Here is a 25,277-nt window from a genome sequence, read left to right on the forward strand (position 1 = left end):
TTGTATCTAAAATACCTCATTCTTTATTAAATTTATAAGATGTGGTCGACAGAATCACAAATATATATATACACTGACCACGGTTACTGGTAACTATGATCTAACAGATTATTTTTAATACACAAATCATAACTTACTTCATTTTTTGATGTAAAAAAGATAAATATCTGTATGTGAATTTAGACATCTTAAAATTAAGGAAAATGATTTTGATAGTTCTGAAAAACAAAATGTCTGAAACCTCGTTAGCTGCATCAAAGCATGAGTACAGAATCAACGCTGAAATGTGATCACATGTAACTTGTAGGATTAAATCAGATGAGGTCACATAACATCAAAGTTACCTATACAATCTGAAGAAAAACCTGAGAAGATATGTTTCTTTTTTCATTGTTTTCATTCTGTTTTCAAGAATATTGAAAAAGTGAAAGCTTAGGAGATATAACCATGAGGTGCTACTATACAACAAAACCTGTCAATACCTATATTTCATCAGTTCTCTCTTTTTAAGGACAGATTTTTTCAATCAGAACTTTTCGAGTTGAATAAAGATTTCTCTCTCCATAAAGGTCATTTCTGCCATTCCCAGGGCCAGGGTGACATTGACAGACATGTTTCATTGTATAATGTGAGATAATCTACATTATTTGGTGTATTTTGTATCTTATGCTACATATCACAAACTTTGGACAAAGCAGGTTTACCATATAGAAACATAAGCATAGTAGGCAAAATATTTTTCTTTAGAAATGGAAAACATTATGTGTAATCAAACCACCGGAACTTAAGTCTACTCTGAAGAAAATATGACCTTGAGTGTAGTAAAATGTTCACGCTTATAGTGCTGGCTGTATTGAAATATATCAGATTTCTATCAATTTGGCATATACTGCTGGAAATGCACACCTTAAACCCTGACATGCCCAATTCTTTGTATATTCCTTGAGACACACCGATATACCATATTTAGCACACACCCAGAGATACCTGGTTTAGCATTGATTGGCTTGGTCTAATGCTCTACTTACTGATTTCACAGAAGACAGAAATCTAAATACAGAATATTTTATGAAACAATAATTTACACAGAGTTAAAACCAACATAGCTTAACAAGCTAGATGAATGACAGTGACAGTCACACCTTATGCGTATTTATTCCAAGTCTGAGGTCAGACTTACAACAAAGTACTGTGATCAAACACCAGGGTATCATTTTCATGTTATCTTGTTATGTTGGTAAAATTCAATTTACACTGTATAATAGGATTGTTAATTCAACATGAAGCATACAGATCAATGTCAGCAACTGACCATAGTTATACAATTCATTTCAAAAGATGGGTTTGTGTTTGCCTACGTTCACCATGGAAAGCAGCTTTATCTTTTTGGTTTACTGAGAGATAGGAGTCATATGCATGTATTTGCACTATCATATTGTAACAATGATAAGAAATATTTTTTTGAGATCATTCTCTATCAGATAAAAGTAAAACCTGACTAGTTACATGAGTTAAACTCTTTGTATATGTACTTATCAACATGTCACATAAGTTTTTTTTGTTTTGGTCTGTGAGATCCAGAAATTTTCAGGTGTGAACTTTTTACATCAATGTGATGATAAATGATTTTATCAATATATCAAGATTTGCTAATTTACATATTTCAGTTTATCATGGTTATGAAAGATAAGGAATAATCTGATAGAACAGGTTAACTTACATTTGGCAATCATGAAATAAAACCACAGACAAGATTTCAGAATGTACATTCAAATTGATGATGACACAAACTGTATGATATGTGAAATGTTTTTCTGCGTGCTGAATGGCATGCATTTGCATAGAGTAACTTCACCTTTGTAGGAATTGTAAAGTTTGATATGTGGACTAAATGCTTAATTGATACAATTGTAAATTTATTGCGCAAGTAATTGGAATTTCCCATAAAGCATTTGTCTTCTATGTGGTGTTATCACTGGTGGCTTTGCCTTTGATTAGGCATCTCTCATACAGATGCAACAAAAGAAATGTAAGCCTGTTATTTACATGGATTGTGATTTACAAGCCAATGACCTCACTGGGCTGCAGTAGGATCACAAATCCAGTACATTCTCCTGGGTATTATACAACCTGCCTGCTTTGTTATTGTTTGTCACTAGGTTTAGGTATTCCAATTGGCTGCACCATACTGAGGGATTTACAAGGTGTTAGTTTTCATCTTTGAACCAAGTTTGATCATCATTCTCCCCAATCACTGACCTGGTATGCTAAACCTATGCTCTGGAGTTTCACATGGTTTAATTTTTATCAATTTAAATATTCGACAAATTGATATGCTTATCATACTTCAATTTTGAATTTTTCAGAGGCAAACTGCACGTAACTAATGATTCAATGCTTTGTGTGGAATGATTTTCATCGGAAATTATTTTGGTTCTTTATTTGGAGACAACAATGGATGGTACAACATGTCTAGTGTTGACATTCAGCAAGTTCAGCCTTGTCCGAATTCTGCTTTGTAAACATCTTCTACATAGGTATCCACAACACCGTTAACCTCTTGAGATACACTGGCCACAAGCTCCTCAAATATGTCATCAGCAACACTGAAGGACAGAGAAAAGAAAAACATTGGTTGTATTCACACTGGCGTTCCAATTGTAGAAAATTGCAAGAGTCAAAAACATATCTACAACTCATAGTTTACAATTTGACTTTGATTTAAAAAGTTTCAAGAGTTTTCTTTGATCATTTACTAAACATTATTAAAATATTGTCCTCAATACTTACTCATCAACAAGTTTCCACGGATCAAAACTTCCATATGCTTGTGTAGACGTCCTTTTCAAATGCTGTTCAAACTTATCCCTATAGTCCCTAATGTTCTCCATTGTTTCACTGGGAACAAAGACTGGAATGGGGGCTTTGTCCGGTGTATTGTTAATGGAAGCCACTACAGCTGTCTTCTGTCTGTGTTTTGCTGCCTCACTCTGTTCAAGGTCGGATCGGCGGAAGTCGAGTTGATTACTCTTTGGCAGATCACCTCTTTCAATCCTGAAATAGCAATGCACCATGGCAATAGAAGTCCCCAGCATTAGCAATGGTCATTGAATCATGAAGAAACTTTCAAAAAGTGGAATTTATCAACATTTGTGTGAAGCTTTAAGTACATCAAGCTTTACATGGCATTCTGTGTGAACTAACCACAATGCATTTTAACTTGAATACATACATGGGCCCCATCATAATAGTGACTTGTGAAATTTTAGTGGCAAAAAAACAGAGTTTTTGAGACAGCATTTTTTATTTAATCTTGGTTACTACCAAAGGAAAAAGACAAATAACAGTCCTGATGAAAAAAATATGAAATAGCAGAAGATGTAATTATGAAATATTTGTCATTAGGAAAGATACAGCTAAAAATGGTGAAGTATACATGGAATTTTGCATTTGTTACCAATTGTGGAAAATAAAAGTCAAAGGGTGGTGCGAGATTTGATTTGGTTCATATCTAGATAGTTTGGTTAGTGGTTTACTTCCGGTAGAGTCAATGTTGATGATGACTGTGGTCTGTGTAAATTGTAATGGCAGACACATGGTACCAGCAACAAACATGAAATTAAAAGAGGAAACAAAATTTTGTACCAGCACAACATTATATGTCTGGGTGGTGAAGAACTTCTATCTTCAAAGTTATGGGTCCATAAAATGTTTGAAATTCCCCAAACACACCTTACTATTTCATCTCTGTCGGCTGATTCAAGTTCAAGTCCCTCATCATCAGTTGCTATGGTTACTCCATCTCTGTGTCTTGAAGAAGTGATCTGTATGGGTTCTGGGTCAGCAAAGATATCGCTGAGTGGTTCTTGATGTCGTACTGTTCTCAGGAGAGGTTTATCAACATCATCATATTGAACCTGTCTCCAACGCTGTCTGATTATGTCTTCTTCAGTCTGCAGTATTTGTGGTGAAATTACAAGTGAATATTATTTGCTTGAAACAGTATCAATAATGTAAATTAAAACCACGAAGATATGCTTTATTACACAAACATTCATATATATGCCAAAAATATTCATTACAGGTTCCATGTTGAGAGTGTGTGTGTTTCATTTGTTTGTGGAGAACCATCCTACATTAAAATTTTAGGGTCTTGTTTGTATAAAAAGCAGTTACCATAAAGAGGTTTAGTTACACATGTATGTGTACATCTGACAGCTTACAGTGCCATGTATGTATCCATGATAATGTGGACATTTTTGGGTTAAGTGACTTGTGTGTTCCCAATAATTTTACCCAATTTTTTTCTAAGAAACATGCAAGATTTATGTAATTTTCAAGGCAAATTAAATTCTTCACTTTATGACTACTCTTACACCTCATTCTATCCTCAAATTAAATCAGCTATATTTCTGGGCTTTAAAGAAATCTTGCTGAGGCGTCAGACAAAAAGTGGAATGAGACTTCAACATTTCATTCATGATGCAAAATCATAGCAAGTATTTCTTATACTGATGCAAACTCTACAGAATATCTGTCTGAATTCACAGAAAACATCAAGAAAATCTAAATAATACTACATGTAGTTATGACTACATGTAGAATTGTTGTTTGCCATTCTGAATGTATGTGCTGCATGTACCAGACGTCCTGTTATCACGTGACAAAGACGCTACGCATGCTGACATGCTGATAGAACGTAATATGTGTAACTAAACCTCTCTGCTGTCAATGAAGATACATCATACGGCCACAACAATGGATAGGGTTAATACTAGTATACTATTGTAAAGTATGTTGGAAAATGGCCAGATATGTACACAATCTGAGCTAAGTGTAATATTAGTATGTGAGTGGATTAATTGTGCATTCAGGAATTACGTTTTACAATCAGCACTTTGGTGCAACTAAGGCTAAAATATGGGATAATATTTCTTTAGAAATTATGCATTAGAAAACGTAAAATTTGCATGTTTGTTGAAAACTTGGATGAATGCTTTTACAAAATTGCAAGCAAAGCCGTGAGAACTTGGCGTGGTTCCAATGTATACACACTTGTAAAAGTGTGAACTCGTAACGTGACTAACTCACTATTTGGTTCATCTTGTATTTGCATTTGGCCTTCAGTGAGCTTTCTCATGTTTACAACTGAGGGACTTGACAATGGCATGCTTCTAGCTTGTTATGTTAATGCAGGCGTCATCACTTTAAAACACGTGTAGCCAACATGTGCCTGTGTATACCTAGATGACGCTGCATGGTCAGATAATATTGGTATGTTAATGTAAGGACGCTCTGAGCAACACAAAACTGGCCATCTGGTTTTTAATGAGTTGCTGTATTAATGAACTTGAAGAAATAAAAAAAGTTTGTAAAAATAAAATTCCTGAGACAAAACTGATTTAACTCTCAGTGTTTATCCTTCAATCATAATGCTCAATTTCTGGAGAATTTTATTATGTATAATGATCACTGCTGAAAACAAAGCAGTTAGGTAGTTTCATAGTTCTAAATCTGCAGACATATACACTGGTATATATACTCTAAACACTGTGTTCCATAACAACATAGACAGCCAGTGTCTATTATCAGAATGATCATCAGGATAAATTTCTTACCAAGATAATTCCAAGTATTGAACCATGATGGGTACATTTTTGTCAACTTTGTATTTTTTTAGAAAGTCTGCTATATCGTGTAGAACCTTGAGAAATGCTGAGAGAAAGGTCACCATACCTTCATCCTTGTGTGGAGACACAATGAATAATGAAGGACCCAAAATATTTCCTTGAATTTCAGAAATACATACTAATGAATTGGAAAATGTCTGTGTGAGTTCATGGTCAATATTAGGGTATTTTTCAATGTGGCAAATGACCTAAAATGACTTTAAACGTCTTATATAATTATATTAATTCTTGACAAGACAATATTCAAAACTAACCTCCATGCGTTCAAGTCTCTGTAACAGACTCTCCACTGTGGGAGCTTCCTGTATTTCTAACACTTTTCTTTCCATTTCTTTCTCATGTTCCACTCTCTGGAATTCTTTTGCTGTGTCTAGTAGAATATCTTCAAGCAGCAGTTCACTCAGTAACTCTGCATTAGTTGCTGCCTGTCAGTGATACAAACAAATGAGATTAAAGGAAATTCAGAGACATTAATTCTGGTCCTTATATCAGAGGAAAATTCTTTCACAGAAGAATACTTTTGGCAGATTAACTAGGCATTAAATTTGTTGACAACATTTCTGGCTGCAGAAGACAAAAATGACCTTGAACAATCACACTGAAGTGAATTGCACTTGGATTTTTGTAAAACCAGAAAATGGTGAGAAATTCACCGAAGGGCGTTATGATGATTAGAAGTTGCCGTGTGCAAAGGTCACCCATGTTTTCATTTGAAATGACATTGCAGGTCAAATCTGCAGCCCACATCTGATTCAAAACCCCTTCCTTCTTTCAATGATCATCAGTGCTTTATTTTTCATTGATTTTTATTATATCTAAAAAATTCAAGTCTTCGTATAATCATCTGGAACTGAAAGTTATCATAAATATGCATACATATGTAATGGACTCACTGGATGATAAACAAAACAAATGCAAGGCAACTGAAGGCAAGGTCAACTATGCATCACGGTACTAAAATCCAGCACACTGAGTTGATTTGAAATATCAAGGGCTACAGGGGGAATGAGATTACTGCTTCTGCATTTGTGGTATGGTAAGGTCAACTGTCCAGTACGTGAGATCCACAAATCAGATCTGCAGGGATAGTGTTTGACTCACACTGTGGAATTTATTGTCTATGGCATTTTCTGTATTTGCTGAATTTAAAACTTAACAAAATTGCTGTAACAGACTAAAGCAAAATTTCAATAAGAATGAAGTAAAATACAGGATATATCTTGTAATATGGAAAAACATTACAGACTCAGGGGTAAAACATTACAGACTCAGGGGTATAATTTTATGATGTCACTTTGTTAATGCACATACACTTCATGTCTGTCAGTCATCTTTATGTGTAACTAAATCACTGAGATTGGAGTATTTGTTGAAGTGAAAATAACATTTTAGAAGAACAGTTGTGCACATAGAGAATTTATGTGAAATTGTGTGCTTTTTGGTCATAGTACTTCAGTCTGGAGTCAAACAAAATGCTGGTAGGGTTTAGAATGGAGGTCAAAGGTCACTCACCGACTCCGATGATCTCTCTGAAAGCTTGTATCTCAGAGACTGTTGAGTACTTCGCTGTAACTCCTGGTACTTGTTTGCAATATCCTGTGGATGGAATGACACATGATGAAAATCAATAGCTACCATCTTTTGGGATTCAAACAGGATGATACAAATTGAAACACTGAAGAGAATTTAGAAATGTTGTGATGAAAGCAATTATCAGTCTTGCACACATGCTCTTTTATTTGCCACATCTTATACACCAAAATGGTGAACAGATAAACTTTCTTTTTACAACAGGTGCAATTGTATACTTGTCAAACCAAATGCTACTGGATAAAGATGTTAAGTAAATAAACAATCCTTGTATGAACTTTTGCCCATTGTGAGAACCTTTGCCCTAATAATAAGTTCAGAAAGACAACTAGCCTCAACTTGTAAATCTGATCACATTGCATGATTTTACAATTGGAAATGCTGAAACTATAAACACAAGCAATCTTTCTTTCAAGCAATCTTTGGACATTTCAAAAATTTCAATTTCAAATTTTCACCTCAACATATGTGTAAATCAAGTTGATTTTGTCTAATGATAGGGATCTCTTATACTAAACTTAAATATTTGTCTAGAACTAAATCAATGAATGTTATTGTAAATGTCATTTTGAATACAATAGTACATAGTGTGGGGAAAACATTTGTCTCTGGGCTTCAATACAGCTGTCAACATAGAGGGCGCTCTTCTAGATGTGTTAACTGGATATATCCATTATGATTACGTTTTCTGTTAATGTTTAGCATTCTGATCTTGTGCTATCTGTTACTATTTATTTGCAGTAAAAGCAATTGATTGTCTTCTGAATCATAAATTTTCTTCTCTCTTCATCATGGATACTTACGGACTTTAAGGTGTAATGTGCCTTGGGGACAGATGTTCAAACTCCCAAGCTTTCGCAATTCTTTTCTATTCTACCACTTTAAGGGCTCATTTTAAAGCTCTTGGAGGAAGAAACATTTTCACTGCCTTAGTTTTCAAAAATCATAAATTTTGTTTTTCTCAATAGAGTTAACACAGGGATGGCAGCAATTTTGAATTTAAAATATCGGTAAATGTCAGGTAATTTCTTTCTCTAATACCAAAATTTGCAGCGTGACCCCTGAGTTTTATTTTTTATTTGGTGAGACAATGGTTAAAAGTTTCATTGAGGAAAGTTTAAGCAAAATTTAAAGTCTTTCACTTTCAAGGCGCATACTACATAAATAATGATTAGGGGGCATTCATAAGGTACACAAAGAAGTATATGTATACCATAATGTGTATAATCCATGCAGAGTTGGCAAGTTGCCTTGTGTATAGCAAACTACCGGTATGTCGTCAATATTGAAACATAAGACCCTGTTAGCACAATACTGCAATCGGTATAATTTAGTAATTCACATAATTTATGTGTCATGATTTTGATGGATACAGACATTTGGCATACCACAACATGTAACAGTTGTTTTTTGAAGTCATGCTTGCTTTGAGCAAAACACTGTGCAACAAAGGAATTTTTAGGTACAACAATCTTATCAGGAAGATCTTTGACAATTTCATCCATGACATCTTTTCCAAAATGTCAGAAACAGTGATATGAACGTGTTTGTTTTGCTTGATTGGTTAAGCATAGCTGTAAAGACATCTATCTGGTACAGTGATACAAAGCTGTTGATCAGTGCCTTCTAGAATCATACCAAACTTCTGTGACAATTGGTGGGAAGTTTCTTAATGTGAAATATGTTCTAGCTGGAGAATAGTTGGTTATCATTTGCACAGGGAAACACAATAAGACACTTGACCAACCTAGTATCTATCCGGTGGCATTTCACAAGACTTTTTGTAATTTGAATTCTGAATGTGGCAAAGCAAAGAGCTATGATATAATGAAGTGCAACTACCTACTGAATACATGTAAAAAACTTCTGTTTTGCATTTTCAGAAATGATGAACCATTGTACTACATGTTGCTGTTTTTTGGGGATTACAGCTTGCCAAAATTAAAATTAAAAAGGTACATACAGACCTGCGGGTCAATTCTTTTTCAGTTTGGCCAAAAATTTGAGTTTAGATTTGTGCTTTGTAGAGATTTAGCTATTTAATACCAAAGTCTTCTTATAGATGTCAGATCATACAACTAAAGACAACTACTCCACCTACTCCATATTATCAGTGATCTAAATCCAGACTCACCTCAGCTTGGTCCAATAATGGTTGCAACTTGGATAAGACAACTGCCTCTGCAGCAGTAAGTTTGGTATCACCTCCCAGTCTATGTACCTGGTGATAATGTAGGATAATGCTGATTAGTAAACAAAAACTGAACTCTTCTGTTGCCATTTTATTTCTTCTCACTAAGGAGTAGTAAAGTCTGAATCATTATTTCAAACTGAAGATCTAAAAATTTATTTTGAATATGACAATTAGATTTGAAATTTTAAAAATTTTGGCAAAGCTGAAAATAGCAGAACAAGCTTTAAAATCAATGTAGTAATTTATTTCATACTTCCTATTTTTAGATTTGAAAGATCACTGACAAGCATTGTTCAACAGAATTGCCATTCTGCCATCAAAATTATTAGTACATTGTATACTACAAGACACAATAAAGTATTAACACTAGTCATTGATAATGTTTCAATGCAATAATTACAAAACAGGTCAGACCAAGTGGTTTTAAAGTAACACAATCCACTTATAAACCATAATTGTTTGTGAGAGCTGTGGTTGAAACTTGACCTCATGAGAAAATGAGAGTGGGGAAGGATAGATGTGTACAGCACCCTCTAGTGTCAGCAACAAGCCATTGCAAAATTATGATGCAAAGTTTAAGGGTGATGACGTCAAAGATAAATTTCTTTTCACAGAATTTGAAAGGTTCAGTAGTACTCTGATGTCTCTTTGTTAATTAACAATCTCAATAAACCTATGCATCACTTCTCACTGCAGTGATCAAATTGAAAGAGCAGAATTGGAGTATAATGATGATTAAGGCAAGACAAGAAAATATGACATATCACAGTAATAGATGCCACAGTTTGCAAGTTATCAAAGTGGATGGACATACAAACACATTGACATTCATTCATATACTGGTAGACAACAGCTACCATATGATCTGTGATCTGATAAGCTTCCATTGCCATATACATGTATATAGGGCAAATGGGAGTCAACAAAAGCATATACAAAGAGGTGGAATATCTTGTAACTCTACAAAAGGTTTACATGATGGTGTGGATGAATGCTAGAATGGAATTTTACATATTTGTAGTGAAATAATTCTTACTGGTCTTCTTATGTCTGACTCTACCCAGGCACGTCTTGGACTTGGTAACCGTGGACTCATTTCAAGATCTCCTAGCAAACTCATCTCCCCGGCACCCTTGGCAAGTCGTCTCTTTGCACTAGGACTTCCTGGAGGTGACCACACTGGTTTGCCATCAGGAGTTCTGACAGTTTCCTTAATGATGGGCTCACGTTCTTTCTTACTGGAAGCCACAGTGGCGTCGGCAAAACGTGGATTATCAATTTCAGGTACTGTGATTTTAGCTACTTTCTCACGCTGATGCTGTCACGTAAAACAATTACATTAAAATTGTCATTAGTGAATATTTCAGTTGACTGATTTAATTAATACTACGTTCAAAAGATAAAGGCACTAGGCTAATAGTACAGACCAAAAGGCACAATTTTTGACCATAACTAGTAGTAGTTTAAGGTTGAAGATGTACTAGATTTTCACACAATCATTTTTTATAAGATGGCTTCTTCCCAGAATGACTTGCCTGAAAACTTTGTCATCAAAGGAGTTTACTTTGAACAATATGAAATATCATCTCACAGTTGGGTGTCACTTTATCCAAGATAAGTTACTTGTGTCTCATTTTATTACAATTCAGACCTTTTACAATTAAAGATATGGACTATACAATACACTTTATGTACTTTTACCAGAAAAATTTACATTTGACAGGAAGGCATCTAACAGTGACATTTCATTCATTAAAACCAAATTTTTTCTGACTCTCCTGAGTGTTGTTTATTAGCTGGTAAAAGTAACAACAACAAACTACAAAGAATAACAATCTGAGAAAGATTAGACACATCATGATCTCATCAAACTTTGTCGTCATTCATTTTGTATTCCAGTGAATATGTACAAGGTTTTGGTATGGTGTGACAACTGAGATGTGTAAACTATGGGATGTCCTTGTAAACTATTTATCCTACCTTGAGTTTTGAAGGAAGCAGTACACTAGTCTTTTCTGGCTTAGTTGGGAAAAGTGGAATTGGTCTGGAAGTTCTACTGGGTTGCTGTGTCCGGTAAGTGACATGTTTAGGGTATGCTGTTCTTGACCTTGACCGTAATGGTGGTGCTGTCCTCTCAGATTCATCAGCTGCCCTGAGTAATGATACAATGCCAGCTCTGAGAGCAGACTCTCTGTCTGGACTGTCAAAAACTGAAGCTGAGAGATCAAAAATGGAAATCAAGAAAAATTAGAAATAATATACAGAATACACTGTGGTATCACAAAGAATTTCTGAAACACTTGTTTCAGATAACATCCTGTCATGTAAAGAAAATTTTTTATTTGTCTATACAGTCAAAATGTCAGCTGATAGTACATGTATCGAGTCGATAGTACATATATTGAAATGTAGACACTTACACATAAAGGAACAGATAAAATGATCGGCATTACAATATATGGAACATGGAAACTTCAACATCAGATCACAGTTTTGAAATCAAAATCCTATGCTTGCATTATCGAAGTTCTTTATCAGAACCTCAGACTACAATGGTCAACTGTCATGGATGAGAAATGTTGACGTTGGACTCATTTTATATACTTTACTTTCTAAAAAATCTTTAACTTAAAGCATCTGATGGTCTTTAGTGCATAAAGACAGAGAGAGTTTTTGAAGCAGTGAGCATAAGGATGATGTAAAATGCATTCACATTTGTAAAATGGTGAAAAAGTCTGTGATATAAAATGGAGAAATGTGCTGAAATGAGATGTTAATATGTGTGTACACAGCCAGACTTCCAGAAATATTTCTGTGATAGTAATAGCATGATGAATAAATAAAACATATGACCAGGGCTCGAAATACTTTTTTTCAACCACCTGTCCACTGGACAAGTTAAAATAAAAAGTACCTATCCCAGTGAGAAAAGTACCTGTCCAAAATGTGACGTGACCTTAGATAAATCAATATGGCTGCCTCCTGTAAACAGTGATTAGATATTATCGAATTTTTTTTTACTTTTTTCTGACAGGTAAATATCCAAATAATGATTTTCAAAATTGTAAAAGGTATATACTGTAACAGCGTTTCCGTTAACGCAAAATCCTGTGTATTTTACGCAAAATAGTCTGAAATACGCAAAGAAAATCATGACTGCGTAAACTAATAGGCATTGAGAAATGCTGCCCCATGAAACGGACATACTTGGCTCGCACTGCCTCAAGTCAACGTGCGTCAATGCAGGACAAAAATAGAACATATGCTTATGCACCTGCTTGCAAGTGACATTTATCATGATATTGCAACATTTTAGACTTTAGCGGACCGCAACTCTTTATTAAACATTGTATTTCATCATCACAAAGCATCGTGTCAATCAGTTCTGTATAGACAATGACACTACAGATGCAAAAAATTCGAGAATCCATCGAGTCTATGTTGGTGGTAACACAATACAGTGAATCATGGTCATTAGGTGGCATGTTATTTGGAAAGTGTTTACGGGTGACGATTTACACTCTGTAGGGTTGCATCTTGAGAGGTCCCGCTGGACTTTGATCAGTATCTGCTTTTTGTTGGCCCTTTGAAAACACTAATTTCATTGTCAGAAAGTATTTTCTTTGAACATAAAGTCATTAGGCTGCTCAACGATCGTATACGAGACATGCATCACGACGTTGAGCTGCTATACCATGAAGCCCCCCACGTTATTGTTTTTTGTTAATAGAGCATGCACATTAAAGGAAACCCCCCAAGTTCGACAGAAAAGACTGCCCAACTCACTTCAGATACCGATTCCCATCGACACCGTACGCGTTGTTGATACATTTTACGCAAATAAAAACCAAGCTGCGTAAAATCGTACGCAGGTTTTGAAATTGTAACAGAAACGCTGTTATATAAATTTAAACTTATGAATATTTGCTGTAGTCAATAGGTTGAAATACTGGTTGCAGGCTGAAAAAAGCTACCTGTCCACTTGGACAAGTACTTTTCAAAACTACTTGTCCCAGGCCAAATTTCACTTGTCCGGGACAGGCAGACAGGTATTATTTCGAGCCCTGATAACATTTGTGAATAATAGACTGATGAGGTACTGGTCATGAACAAACAAAGGTGTGCAATTTTAGTAATGTGCAAGAACTTCCGTAAACGGTTTAATTTCCCTCTAAGACAAGGGAATCCTTTGTCTGATTTTACAAAGTATCAGTGATGCCAACCTTTGTAAGTGACAGGTTGTTTCAGTCTATCCATAACTCTATGACTTGGAATGTGACTTGGAATGTATCCTGGAGTGGAATACATCATGGTGTTCTGTCTCACAGCTGTGGACTTTACTTTCCTGTTTTTCTCTAGAGGAAATCACAGAAAGTTGTCATACGTAGTGAAAACTATCACATTTACGCTATTGTCTCTGTACATTTTCACTGTTCTCTCAAGCATTTTAATAAGATTCTGTTCTTGATAAGTTCAGTTGCCAGTACTTTGCTGTACTTACTGAGCTTCCAAAATAGAAACAAGACCTTTTCAGTAACAGTAATTTAAAATATATCATATTGCATATGTAGACATGAATTAAAATGTATGTCTTTGTGACCAGTGTGAATGGATGGAAAGGTTGATTGAGTACTTTATGCCTATGTATTATTCTAAAAGGTATATGGTGAGAAAAGCAATCATGATGTCTGATGGCATTTGGAAATGAAAGTACTATGTGCGCAAATGAAAATCACAGACAGATGACTGATAGTGTAAAGCAGCTACCAAAGTGAGATGCTGGCCATGGGTTTCTAGTGCAGACAACTGTATAAAGTGTCTTACTTTTCTTGGTATCTCTTGTCTTGTCAGACATCCATTGCCTCTCATCATCCCAAGGTTCAATGACTGGTTTCCTCTCAAACTCACTGTCTTGGAAGTCACTCAGAAGTTTCCGTCTAGAGGTTTGTTTTGACTGTGCCGGCTTGGACATCACAATTGGTTCCTTCTTCCTTGGTGGAGATCTCAGCTGTTTACTGAACAGTTCATGCTGTTGCTGAAATATTAAGTACAACATTGAAACAGAAATGTCTAATATGATTAAACACTCAATGTAACCTAACATACTACAGATATAGATAGGAATCATGGAAGCATAGTAAAAATTTGGTTAAGGAGAGAGTAGTGGCTGAGTGATTGGTGAATTGAAATGTTTTGCTAGTTAGTGACACCAAGTGATTTCAGAGACTACACAACTGAATAATATGATATGATAAGTGTTCAAAGTATCTTAAAGTTTTGGCTGGCTTACTTACAAGGTATCTCAAGTCACTAATATTCAAATCTGTTGTGAATGCCTACTTCATATTTTGTGTGTTTGAACTTCAGATGTGTATTTCTGATCTCTGAATATAAGATTTCTGCAAACTTAAATACTAACCTTAGCATTGGGTAGTCTGAGTACCATATCAGGAATGCCACTTTCACCAATTTCAAGCTGGGCACAGACCATGGATAGCTGTTTGATCAAAGTGGCAAGTTCATGGTAGACTTTTGGCAATCCTGTTTTACTATCTGGTTCATCTGGCATATGATGGATAAACATCTGCAGCGCCCTCACGGCACCTCTGTGAGCTGCAGCTAACCTTGTCAGTGTTTGACTCTACATAAATGACAGAAAATCATGTACAGAAGTGACATCAAGATTTTTTTGTAGATGAATTTTCAAAATTTTCAGCCATTTTATCAGAATAAGCAGGGTAGGTAATTCCTTCTACACTAGATTTTTGACTGTTGTAGTTTTACCGCAGCCAGATACATTCACAAGGAGATTTATGAATGATAACTGATAATCATTCATAGTTCTGTACAATTGCCTGTAATTTATATGTAGTATTAAGTATACACAGCTGTTCTTTGATGAGAGGCCATGGCAATGTCTGCCCAGAGGATCCAGAAATCCTTGGATATTTACTGTGATATCTCATTGTAAGATGTACCTCTAATGCACAAGACCGATTATATTCACAGATTTCTTGACCAGGTTTTCCATAACATGCTACTTTGTAACCTCAAGAAATACAAAACTAACCTTCTTGGAACTGCTTGCGCCACCTGGACCAGCTTTTTCTAATTCTCCTTGAATATCACGTACCTGAAAATATTTTATATTTGTTAATTTCTTACATGAGCAGTGGCAAATGTTGTACAGTAGTACATAGTTTACTTGTGGTACATATTTTTAGGAAAAGAGCATTACACAAGCAATTGTTGATAATGTTGGTATAGCATACAACAATCCAAGTTACTGTCAAGTACAAGTTCTGGATTTTTCATGTGCTTTAATTGGTAAAAATGTTAGTTGTGTTTCAGCAGTGTTGAAAGATGAGAGCTGCAGTGATATCAAGGTTACACTGATTTGTTGCAATATTTATTAGTATGTTACAACAATGATATCAGTCAAGTGCATTGCTGTTCGCTCATTTTGCCAAGTTCACAACACAAACCCTAACCCTGCCTAAAAACAATGACAATGAAATTTAACCAAATGTACAGGTCAGACAGAAGGATTCATGGACCAAAGCGATGTCATTCTCAATTTCAGTACAATAATATCAGTTTGAAATATATCACAGAGTACTAAAACAAAGCATTGCCAAATAATTCTTCTTGAGGCAATCCAATTTTTTATAAAGATTTCAGAAAATACCAATCATGACAAATACATTACCAAACAAGCATATATTTCGACCAACTTGCTTATTAATACAATCACTCTTCATAGCCTGACAACCAAAGATTTTAATTTCCGCTATCATTGGTTGCGTGCAAACAATGCATAATTGCCAGTAAATGTTACAAGAAACATGTGGACTGAACAGTGCTGATATTAAACTTTCCACCTCTTCAAGGTTTGTCACAGCTTTGTAAACTGTATACACAGCAGTGGATTGATGAATCTACCATCCACAGAATTTGAACACGTAAATAAATACTTGGCAACATTACAGTTCTTATGTGCAAAGTCACTTAGTTATAATCTAGATGTAGAGAAGCAAAAACCAGCTTCTTACAGGAAAATTTGTCCAGGGCCAAACAGGTTTGACACAGCAAAAGACCAAGGACCAAATTTTAATGGTTTCCATTCAGACATAATTGCAATGAAAAAATACGCCGACATCCATGTGACCTCTGATCTTCAACAGTTCAAAATGACAGGCTTGGAAGTTGGATAACATCATGTTTGTACTGTTCACTATTTTCGTACCTGTTTTACACGCAAAAAGTGCTATGACCGCCATTGACTATTTCAAAATCAGTACATGGTGTTTTTCATGACAATGTTCACATGTGCATCTCTCAGTTGTACAAGCACTGTGAATCCGGCAAATACATTTTATTTTCAAAACGATGAAAGTTGGTTAGAAAAGGTCGTTCTGACTACATGGGATGATGAGGACTGATTTGAAAACTATAAGTAAATGTAAACTTGACTGTTAAACTTGGTGATCATCTGGGTCTAGGACTGGCATTACATATCCACTCACAAAAATCTGGGCCAACCCAAGATTTTGTGTCCACTCTAGACCCCTCTCCTGATTGGGACAAAACTGATACACCGTTAGGCCAGCACTGATCATTCAGATTGCTTTAAGGTAATATGCACCTCGAAAGTGAAAGACTTAAACTTTTGCTCTAACTTTCCTCAAGGAATCTTTCAATCTTTCTCTTTCAAAATCAAAAATAAAAATAGGGGGTCACCGTGCAAATTTTGGTACTAGAGAAACAAATAACCCAAGATTTACCAATATTCAAAATTCAAAATGGCCGCCATCCCTGTGTTAACTCTATAGCGAAAAATGAAAATTTTCGAATTTCAAAAAACTAAGCCGGTGAAAAGTTTTCTTTCACCAAGAGCTTTAAAATGAACCCCCACATGTGGTATATCAGAAGAGAATTGTAAAAGTTTCAGAGTCCGAATGTCTGTCCCCGAGGTGCGTTCTACCTTAATAACACTGACATAAAATTTACATTGTTGTAGTGGCAACACAATGTTGTCTGTCTGAACAGGGTTACAGTCAAGCCTACTAGGGTAGCACAAGGTTGTTCCCATTTTGTACTTTCTCATTAACGTCTGTACACAAAGTATTCTGTAAAGACATTGGATTATATTACAAATACAAGATAGATATGTTAACAATCACCGACAGAAAACTGGTGTTTCCAACCACTAACTCAATTTGAATTATTTTTGAAATCTATCTTGTTATTAGTGTTTGAAATAGAACTGAGATAATGGCAGATATCACACATAATTAAATACACTGTATGATGTATTGGTAACAGTTGGGCATAGCTATAATATCAGAGTTACGCTTGAACAGATAAAAGTAAGTAAATTCTTACCTGTTGTTGCAGGGCATACAACAGTCTTGCACTTCTACTTGCTTGTTCAGTTTCTCTTGCTTCTTTTCTTGGATCCTCTTCACCCATTCTAAGAATTTCAGACTTTGCTTTCCTTTCCTGCCCTGATTTCTCTAAAGAGTAAGTGATTATGAAATAGAAAAGTAAACCAAAGATTGAATGCCTCAATGATAACTGTAAGTACCATGAGTAATGTCATAACCAATCATAATACATGGTTACATCATCATCTTTTTCCATGTTTGTTTCATATTTGAATATAATTTATCAGTGTTAAAGCACAGCTCTCAATTACCATTTATTGTTGGTAGTATTTTAATCCATTTGCAATCTTTCTCCAATTTGTCTTTTTCCAGAGCAATTTCATACTCTCAGCTGTAGTTATGTTTAACTTGTAGCAAATACAGAGCAAATGATGGTTTCCCATTTCATTTTCATTGTAGAAATATATCGTTTGGCTGTAAGTATCTCTTTTCCATGTTTGACTGAAGAGAAACCCAGCAGCACTCAGAACCATTACACAAACTCTAACATTGAGGAAAAGAAATTGTTGGATTTTGTTCAAAAAGTATAAAACCATTAAATAAATGTTTTACCTGTCTTGGAGAGTTGTTCAATTCTTTCAATGTAATACCTCAACTCTTTCCTAAGTCTGCGTATTTCTTTAGCCTGTTTGGTTGCTGGACTGTCAGCATCCCTTGATGGAGACGGAATGTCTATATTTTCTCTATGCTTCATATGGACTAGGACTGTTCCTTCAGAAGCCTTCTCTTGACCTTTGCTTGAGGTCAAGTGTCGTCCCTTGACCTTTGGCCTGGAAGTCTGAGTTTCTGATGACTTGACATCACCCTTTCTATAACGTTCTTCAATTCTAGGTTCAGTACTTTTAAAGTTTTCACGTTCTTTCCTCTGTTTCAGCTTTTGTTTGTATTCTTTGCTGTATGTAACTTTAGTCTTTTTAGGTATCTCAGTTTCTGGATGCTGCGCTATGGTGAATCCCTGACTTAGCAGTTTCCTCTTGATGTCCCTTTTGGCAAGTTTCATAGCCAGGGACAGCTTATCTTCAGAGATGACAGAAAACTGCATAGGTGAGAACCGTGGTCCCGCTGCCTTCCTTGACTGTGGGGTTGTCAGTTTCTCAATGGTTATTGGCCCTGGCTTAAGGTATCTTGTCGCTAGGTTTGAAGGGTCTGAAGGTGCATCCAAGTTAAATTGCAGCTGATTCTGTCGATGTTCAACAGGATCTCTAACAATATCCTCCATCACTATGGCTGGTGATTTGTGTATTGGACCTTGCTGGTATGATGTGAACATGTTTGGCTTTGGAACGCCAAAGTCAAGTTGATTTCTTGGCATGTACATGTCACCAGCCATGTTAAAAAACTGTCAAAGATCTGAACAGAGAAAAAAAATCACCGTAAGTCTTCCCTATCTAGAAGTAATAATAAGGGACAAATAATAATGATAAGATAGTCATGTTTTAAAACTGTGCAAGAGCATTTCCCGGCATGATATGGAACAAATATTTATAATCATGGGGACTTTCAAAATTTCAGCGGCATCAGCTTGTGGTGGTACCAGTATGTTGACGTCACCTATTATCTGGTGATAACAGACTCCGCTAAAAAGTTAATGACATCATGTCTCTATGCTTTATGACACTATGCAGTCCATCAACTCTTGTCATTCAAAATTATCAATCAATCAGTCTTTGCATGTCAATAAAAGAGGACTCAAACTTTTCAACAGTCTAGTGATCCATTTTTATTTCGTCCTGGTCTATTGTTTCAGCTAGCTTTGGATCTGCATGAATACACATATTCTGAGTGATAGGACCCATAGGAATGATCTAAGTGATTTATAATAGGCCTTACCATGGTCCCTCTTGGCTTAGAGGAATAATTTGAACTAAGTATGATTCTTGTAGACCTGTTCCCCTTTACCTTTCTTTACTAATTGAAGCTGATGTTTTCAGAATATTCAACAGATGCACCTTGTGCAAATTTGGTTGAAATGCCCAATCTTCATATTATAGGCTTTTGATGTGTCATGGACGTAGTCTGACCATTTTAGTTTCAGTGGGAAGATGGAATCAGGAATGAGAATTCATTTCATGAATGGATGTACAATATGCATATATTTATCATAATAAATGTATTAGAAAATGTGTAGCTGGACTGTTCAAATAGACTGCCCATTAGATATGTAAGTACATGCTTATAAAAATAATCATACTTGCAATCAATATATTACTTAAGTAAAACTCTAAATACCTATGAATCAAAGTTCTGTCATTGGTCAACTAATTCACACTGAATGCAAAACTTTGACTGCTTGGTTTCTGTATTACTAGTGGATATACAGCAAGTGATTCACAGCTGTGATATGATTAAAACTGGAGAGTCAAAGAAAACATGTACAAGCTATTAGAGTTGGTAAGTGACTAGAAAAGAAGTTTCTTGCCATCACATTCATATAATAGAGGTTACCATAGACTTTCAAAATTACTTAGTTTGGATTCAACTTTTCAATCAATCTTTTTGAATATCAATAATTTAGTACCTCTGCATAAAGTTTACATAGGGATAGTGGCCTTAAATCTCTTGTGTCTGTAAAAGTTCCTAAATTTCTTTCTCTAGTACCGGTACCAACTTTGCATGGTGAACCCTTATTTCATTCTTCATTTTGAAAGGGAATGGTTTCATAGAGGAAATTTTACGCCAAAGTTTCAGTCTTTCAATTTCAAGGTGTATACTATATTAAAGTGGATATTTAATCTTCCTTAGAGACAGATTCATTCAAGTATTGGCTAAGTGCAAAACTGTAAGCCAGGCAGGCCATCACATCGAACTAGGCCCTAGAAACTTCATACTAAAACAACTCAACATCAGATGTTATTTGTTGTCCTATTTTCCTTCTAAAATATTCTGTGTGGCTGGACTGAACAAAATTTATGAAATTGCAACTCTCTCTTTATCAGTCATGATTTTTAAAACACTTCAAAATGGAAAATGAGAAAAACACTGCACTGTCATGTATCCTTTCAGAATTCTACTAGTTTCTTTACATATGGGAGACATGCTTCTTGAATTTCTGACGTCAGAAATCAGGATAAATTTGGGATATACAGTATCTAGTACTTTGCAGTACTCTGCAGTCCTGTCTACCAATATTATTGGTCAATCAGTTTATTAGTAAATAACTGCCAATCATAGCGTATAGATTTAGATGACTTGAAAGGTTGAAAATGGTTTTATAAAAGTTTGGTTGAAACATGGTGCTGAACATGAGGGGATAGATTTGTTTTGTAGTATACAGTAGTCAACAAGAGCCAGGAACTGTGGATGCCCAAACAGTATCCATGGTACACGAGGGAATTACCGGTATCAGTTCATTTCTGGCTGTTGTAGGCTAGCTACTAGTCCATAGTTTGGAATCCACACACTACACACCAAAACCCGGTCAAGCCACACAACTTCATCCCAAACCATTTTGTACCAAAACCACCTCATCCCATGCCCAAGTATAGTACCATACTAACTACCAACTCATCCTAAAATCATGATGCATCAGTGTTGTTTGTGAACATCTTTGATTCTGAAGAATAACTTTGTCAATTACAGCATTTTGGCTACCATGAACCATTTTAGATTCTTGCATAAAATCATAAACAGTAGAAATAGAAAACATAGGGCCAAAGTCCCTGAAGCTACAATAGACATGGATACAAAATTAAGTATTTCCTGACTGTATGAAATTATCTCACTTTAATAGGTCATCCTAGGGACTTGTAAACCAAATGTTAAAGCTGTCTGACCAGCGGTTTTGAAAAAACAAGCAACTCAACAGTTTACAGAGCTCTGCTGTGTAATATGTAGAGAATAACCTTTTGTGACACATGTATTGATGAAGAAGGTGGATATCTTTCATTAACATTGTAAGTGAGTTCTGTTGAATAAGTTGAGACTGTACATACGCAGAGAAAGCACACTGAAGAGACAAATGTTTGAAACTTAAGAAGTTCAAGGTCATCAAAAGCATTATAAGGAATCATGTAACTTTCATTGCACTGTTTACACAGATTGCACAATTGCTATAAATAGCACATCAGGAATCTTACAGCGAAGCTTTACCATAAAAACCCTATCACTTTGACCACTCTTTTAATTGACCACTCTATTTTTTTCCTCAAAAAGTAATTTTATTTTATCCTTACCAAGTCAACCATAAATGGAAATTAGAACTTTCTCTATCTCTATCTCTATTGACTATTTTGAGCAATTTCTGTTAGATAACATACAGGGCACAATAAATGACGGCTCAGAATATGTCAAAGTTGGGATTCAGGAAAGTTGCGTTTACATGTTTTAATCCTCCAAGATGGTAAGCATTTCACTACGAACTGTCAAAAAAGGTTGAACTTTCTGATAATTCTACATAAAAATTATTTGGCTTTGATGATTTCCTAATTAATTCAATTATTTAAAATCATATTAATTATTTTTTCTGGGTGAATTGATAGGGTTTATACAGTACAAGAATTACATACAATGCAAGTCAAATTTTGACCAAAAATGACAAAAAAATCCTTAAAAATACACATTTGCATATTTCATCACAATTTGAACAAATCTAAGTTGGGTTACCCCTAGGGACCTGTATACCAAATAACAAAGCTGTCTGACCAGCGGTTATGAAGAAGAAGATTTTTTATCAAAAACACCTTTTTTGGCATTAATTTGCCTATTTTCAACAATATCAAAAAATTAAAAAAAATAGTTTCTCAAAATCATATTTTTAATCTACACAACAAATATCGAATCAGTAAGTACTGCTGTTCTCAAGATATTTGAGTGGACGGACGCCTCACAAACGGACATACATACATACATAATACATACATACATACATACAGACTGACGACGGACGCCGGACGGATACCCATCCCAATAGCTTCTATAGACTATAGTCTATAGTAGCTAAAAAGTATGATGCAAATGTGCTTGAGAAACTTAGAGAATTTGTACGTTTTATCATTGATCAGCAAGTAATAGTGTGGCAGGTATGACATGCTATCACGCTACACACATGACTATTAACAGCTACATGTACAAATGGGACATTGCATGGAATTGCGCGATGTCATTTTCTTGAATCGTGTACACTTTCAAGACTTTAGTTGCCGGATGATAGATATATGCAGGTCATGAAAACTCCAAAGGCAATGGTTGGTTATTTTCAGCTTTACCAGTTGGCGATAGCTTGGGATGAAGTGGTGTTGTTTTGGGGTGGCAAAATGGTTTGGGGCAAAGGGGTTTTGGTAAGAGGTTGTTTTGGTGCGAAATAGTATTGGACGAGAAGGTGTGGTACGGCATGGTTTTGGTGTGAAGTGTCTGGGAACCAATAGTTTACTGTTTGATTGTGTTGCCCAGTAATCATCATGTTGGGCACCACAATAGGTTAATTAACCTATAAAACATGATAAGAAAATCAGACAATGGTACGTCAACTTAAACAATGTGTAAAAGCCTGCTATCTAATTTATACCGCTGGTGGTAGTTTGGGGCAAAACGGCATTGCTTTTGGGAGGGGGGCCCCGAAATGGTTTTAGAGGACATGACTCTTGGGGCAAAGAGGTTTTATGAGAGGTTGTTTTGGTGTTAAGTTGTTTTGGTAGAAAATAGTATTAGACGAGATGGTATGGTGCAAAGTGGTTTTGATGCAAAGTGTCTGGGCACCCATAGTTTACAGTTTGATTGTGTTGCCAAGTAGTCATCTCAATAGGTTAACCTATAAAACACGATCAGAAAATCAGACAATGGCACCCAAGGTTCCCAGACACTTCGCATCCAAAACCACTTCGCACCATACCATCTCGTCCCATACCATTTCGCACCAAAACCACTTCGCACCAAAACAACCTCGTACCAAAACCACTTCGCCCCCAAAGTCATGTCATCAAACCACTTTGCCTGAAACTTATCGCTAACTGGTAAAGCTGAAAATAACCACCTTTCTGTCATCCTGGGACTGAAATCTTGAAAGTGTACGCATTTCGCGAAATTGACATCGTACAATTCCGCGCACGGCACCTGAGTTGTAACATTTGCGTGTTTCTTTTTTCTTATTCTATCCATGGAGGTCTCTGCTACCTCCATGTTCTATCGTTTACGGTTTCATGCAACAATAAATGGTTCGTGGTAGCCAAAATGTCCTAACACATTAATACTTCCAAGTTGCAGGTAAAAACAACCTTGTGATACGTCGTAACATCGTTGTTTCAGGACGAGTTGACGGTACTATACTTTTTACGAAGTGGTTTTAGTACGATGTGGTACTTGGGGCGAAGTGGGGTGGGGTGAAGTAGTACTTGGGACGAGGTGGTTTTGGTACGAAATGGTTTTGGGACGAAGTTGTGTGGGGCGAACTGGTTTTGGTGCGAAGTGTCTGGACCCCGCACCCAAAGCCTGCTATAAATTTAAACTGCACCAAGAACTTGTCTAGTGATTTTGATTGCCCCATGGAGGTTACACACAGACCTCCACAATCACCCACACTCACCGATCAGGTACGTATTACTATTGTGACAGGTAGTACCGATTTACGTTTATGCACAGCTTCTCTACTACCTCCATGTAATGAGTAAGCTGTGCATAGATGTCCCTCTTTGGGGCACGTTTTACGAAAGAAAAATATTACAGACCACAGTCCCGGTCTACACACGTAACCTCGGACACAACATTCTCCATGGCGTTCCCAAGGTGATTGTATACATAATTTGGGTGACAAATTGATTACAATGCAACAATATAATATCGACTGAACTCTCAACAATCAAAGAAAATATGTCAATCTTGAGGGCAAATTGTCGTAACCAAGATAATAATAACACGATCTCTTTCAATATGGCAGACGATATGCTCATTTTCTCAACTGTACAAAACTTGGAATACTTCGACATGCTTGAACATGTCCTTTGCAACATGTCAACACGGCAACTTCTGCAGTTACTGAGCTAGTCATTCTATAAAATTCGTGACTATGGGGGATTTTTGAACATTTGCAAGCTTGATCGCGGATAATTTATCCGTCCAAAACAGGCAGACCACATTACTTACCTGACGGACAATTGTACAAGTTCGGAAACTTACACACGGAAGCAAAAGTTTCGTCCCCGATGATGTTCAGTATCCTTTCAAACGATCCGCCATATTGAATGTTTGGTCACATGATAAGTCTCGCGTGATTACCGTCACTTGTGCGTCAAGACGAAGTTTTTGCGACGAAGCGATCGAGAAGTTGGGTAATGTCATTCGGACACATTTAAACCACAGGCTCTAGAGTCAATGCAGGCGAACCGCTAGCCGTCACTGATACAATACAATGTATCAGTGACGGCT

At 36.0% G+C, this 25,277-nt stretch overlaps 1 protein-coding gene across 3 annotated transcripts; it reads right to left on the minus strand.

Moving 5' to 3' along the window:
- Positions 1-25,277, minus strand: LOC139145878 (protein moonraker-like). Of its 3 annotated transcripts, none has more exons than XM_070717306.1 (15): positions 24,996-25,277; positions 18,474-19,271; positions 17,860-17,990; positions 15,545-15,607; positions 14,894-15,115; positions 14,299-14,509; positions 13,698-13,829; positions 11,455-11,690; positions 10,511-10,792; positions 9,415-9,501; positions 7,203-7,286; positions 5,945-6,115; positions 3,733-3,953; positions 2,791-3,054; positions 1-2,606 (listed from the first exon to the last, which is right to left on the minus strand). In XM_070717306.1, the coding sequence occupies exons 2-15, from the start codon at positions 19,249-19,251 to the stop codon at positions 2,495-2,497; spliced, it is 2,994 nt and encodes a 997-aa protein (XP_070573407.1). In that variant the 5' UTR covers positions 19,252-19,271; positions 24,996-25,277; the 3' UTR covers positions 1-2,494. The 3 variants fall into 3 exon arrangements, with proteins under 3 accessions (XP_070573407.1, XP_070573408.1, XP_070573409.1); XM_070717307.1 differs by having other exon boundaries at positions 25,029-25,156; XM_070717308.1 differs by lacking the exon at positions 13,698-13,829.

Source organism: Ptychodera flava, chromosome 12 (genome assembly GCF_041260155.1).
Source record: "Ptychodera flava strain L36383 chromosome 12, AS_Pfla_20210202, whole genome shotgun sequence".
Lineage (NCBI taxonomy): Eukaryota > Metazoa > Hemichordata > Enteropneusta > Ptychoderidae > Ptychodera > Ptychodera flava.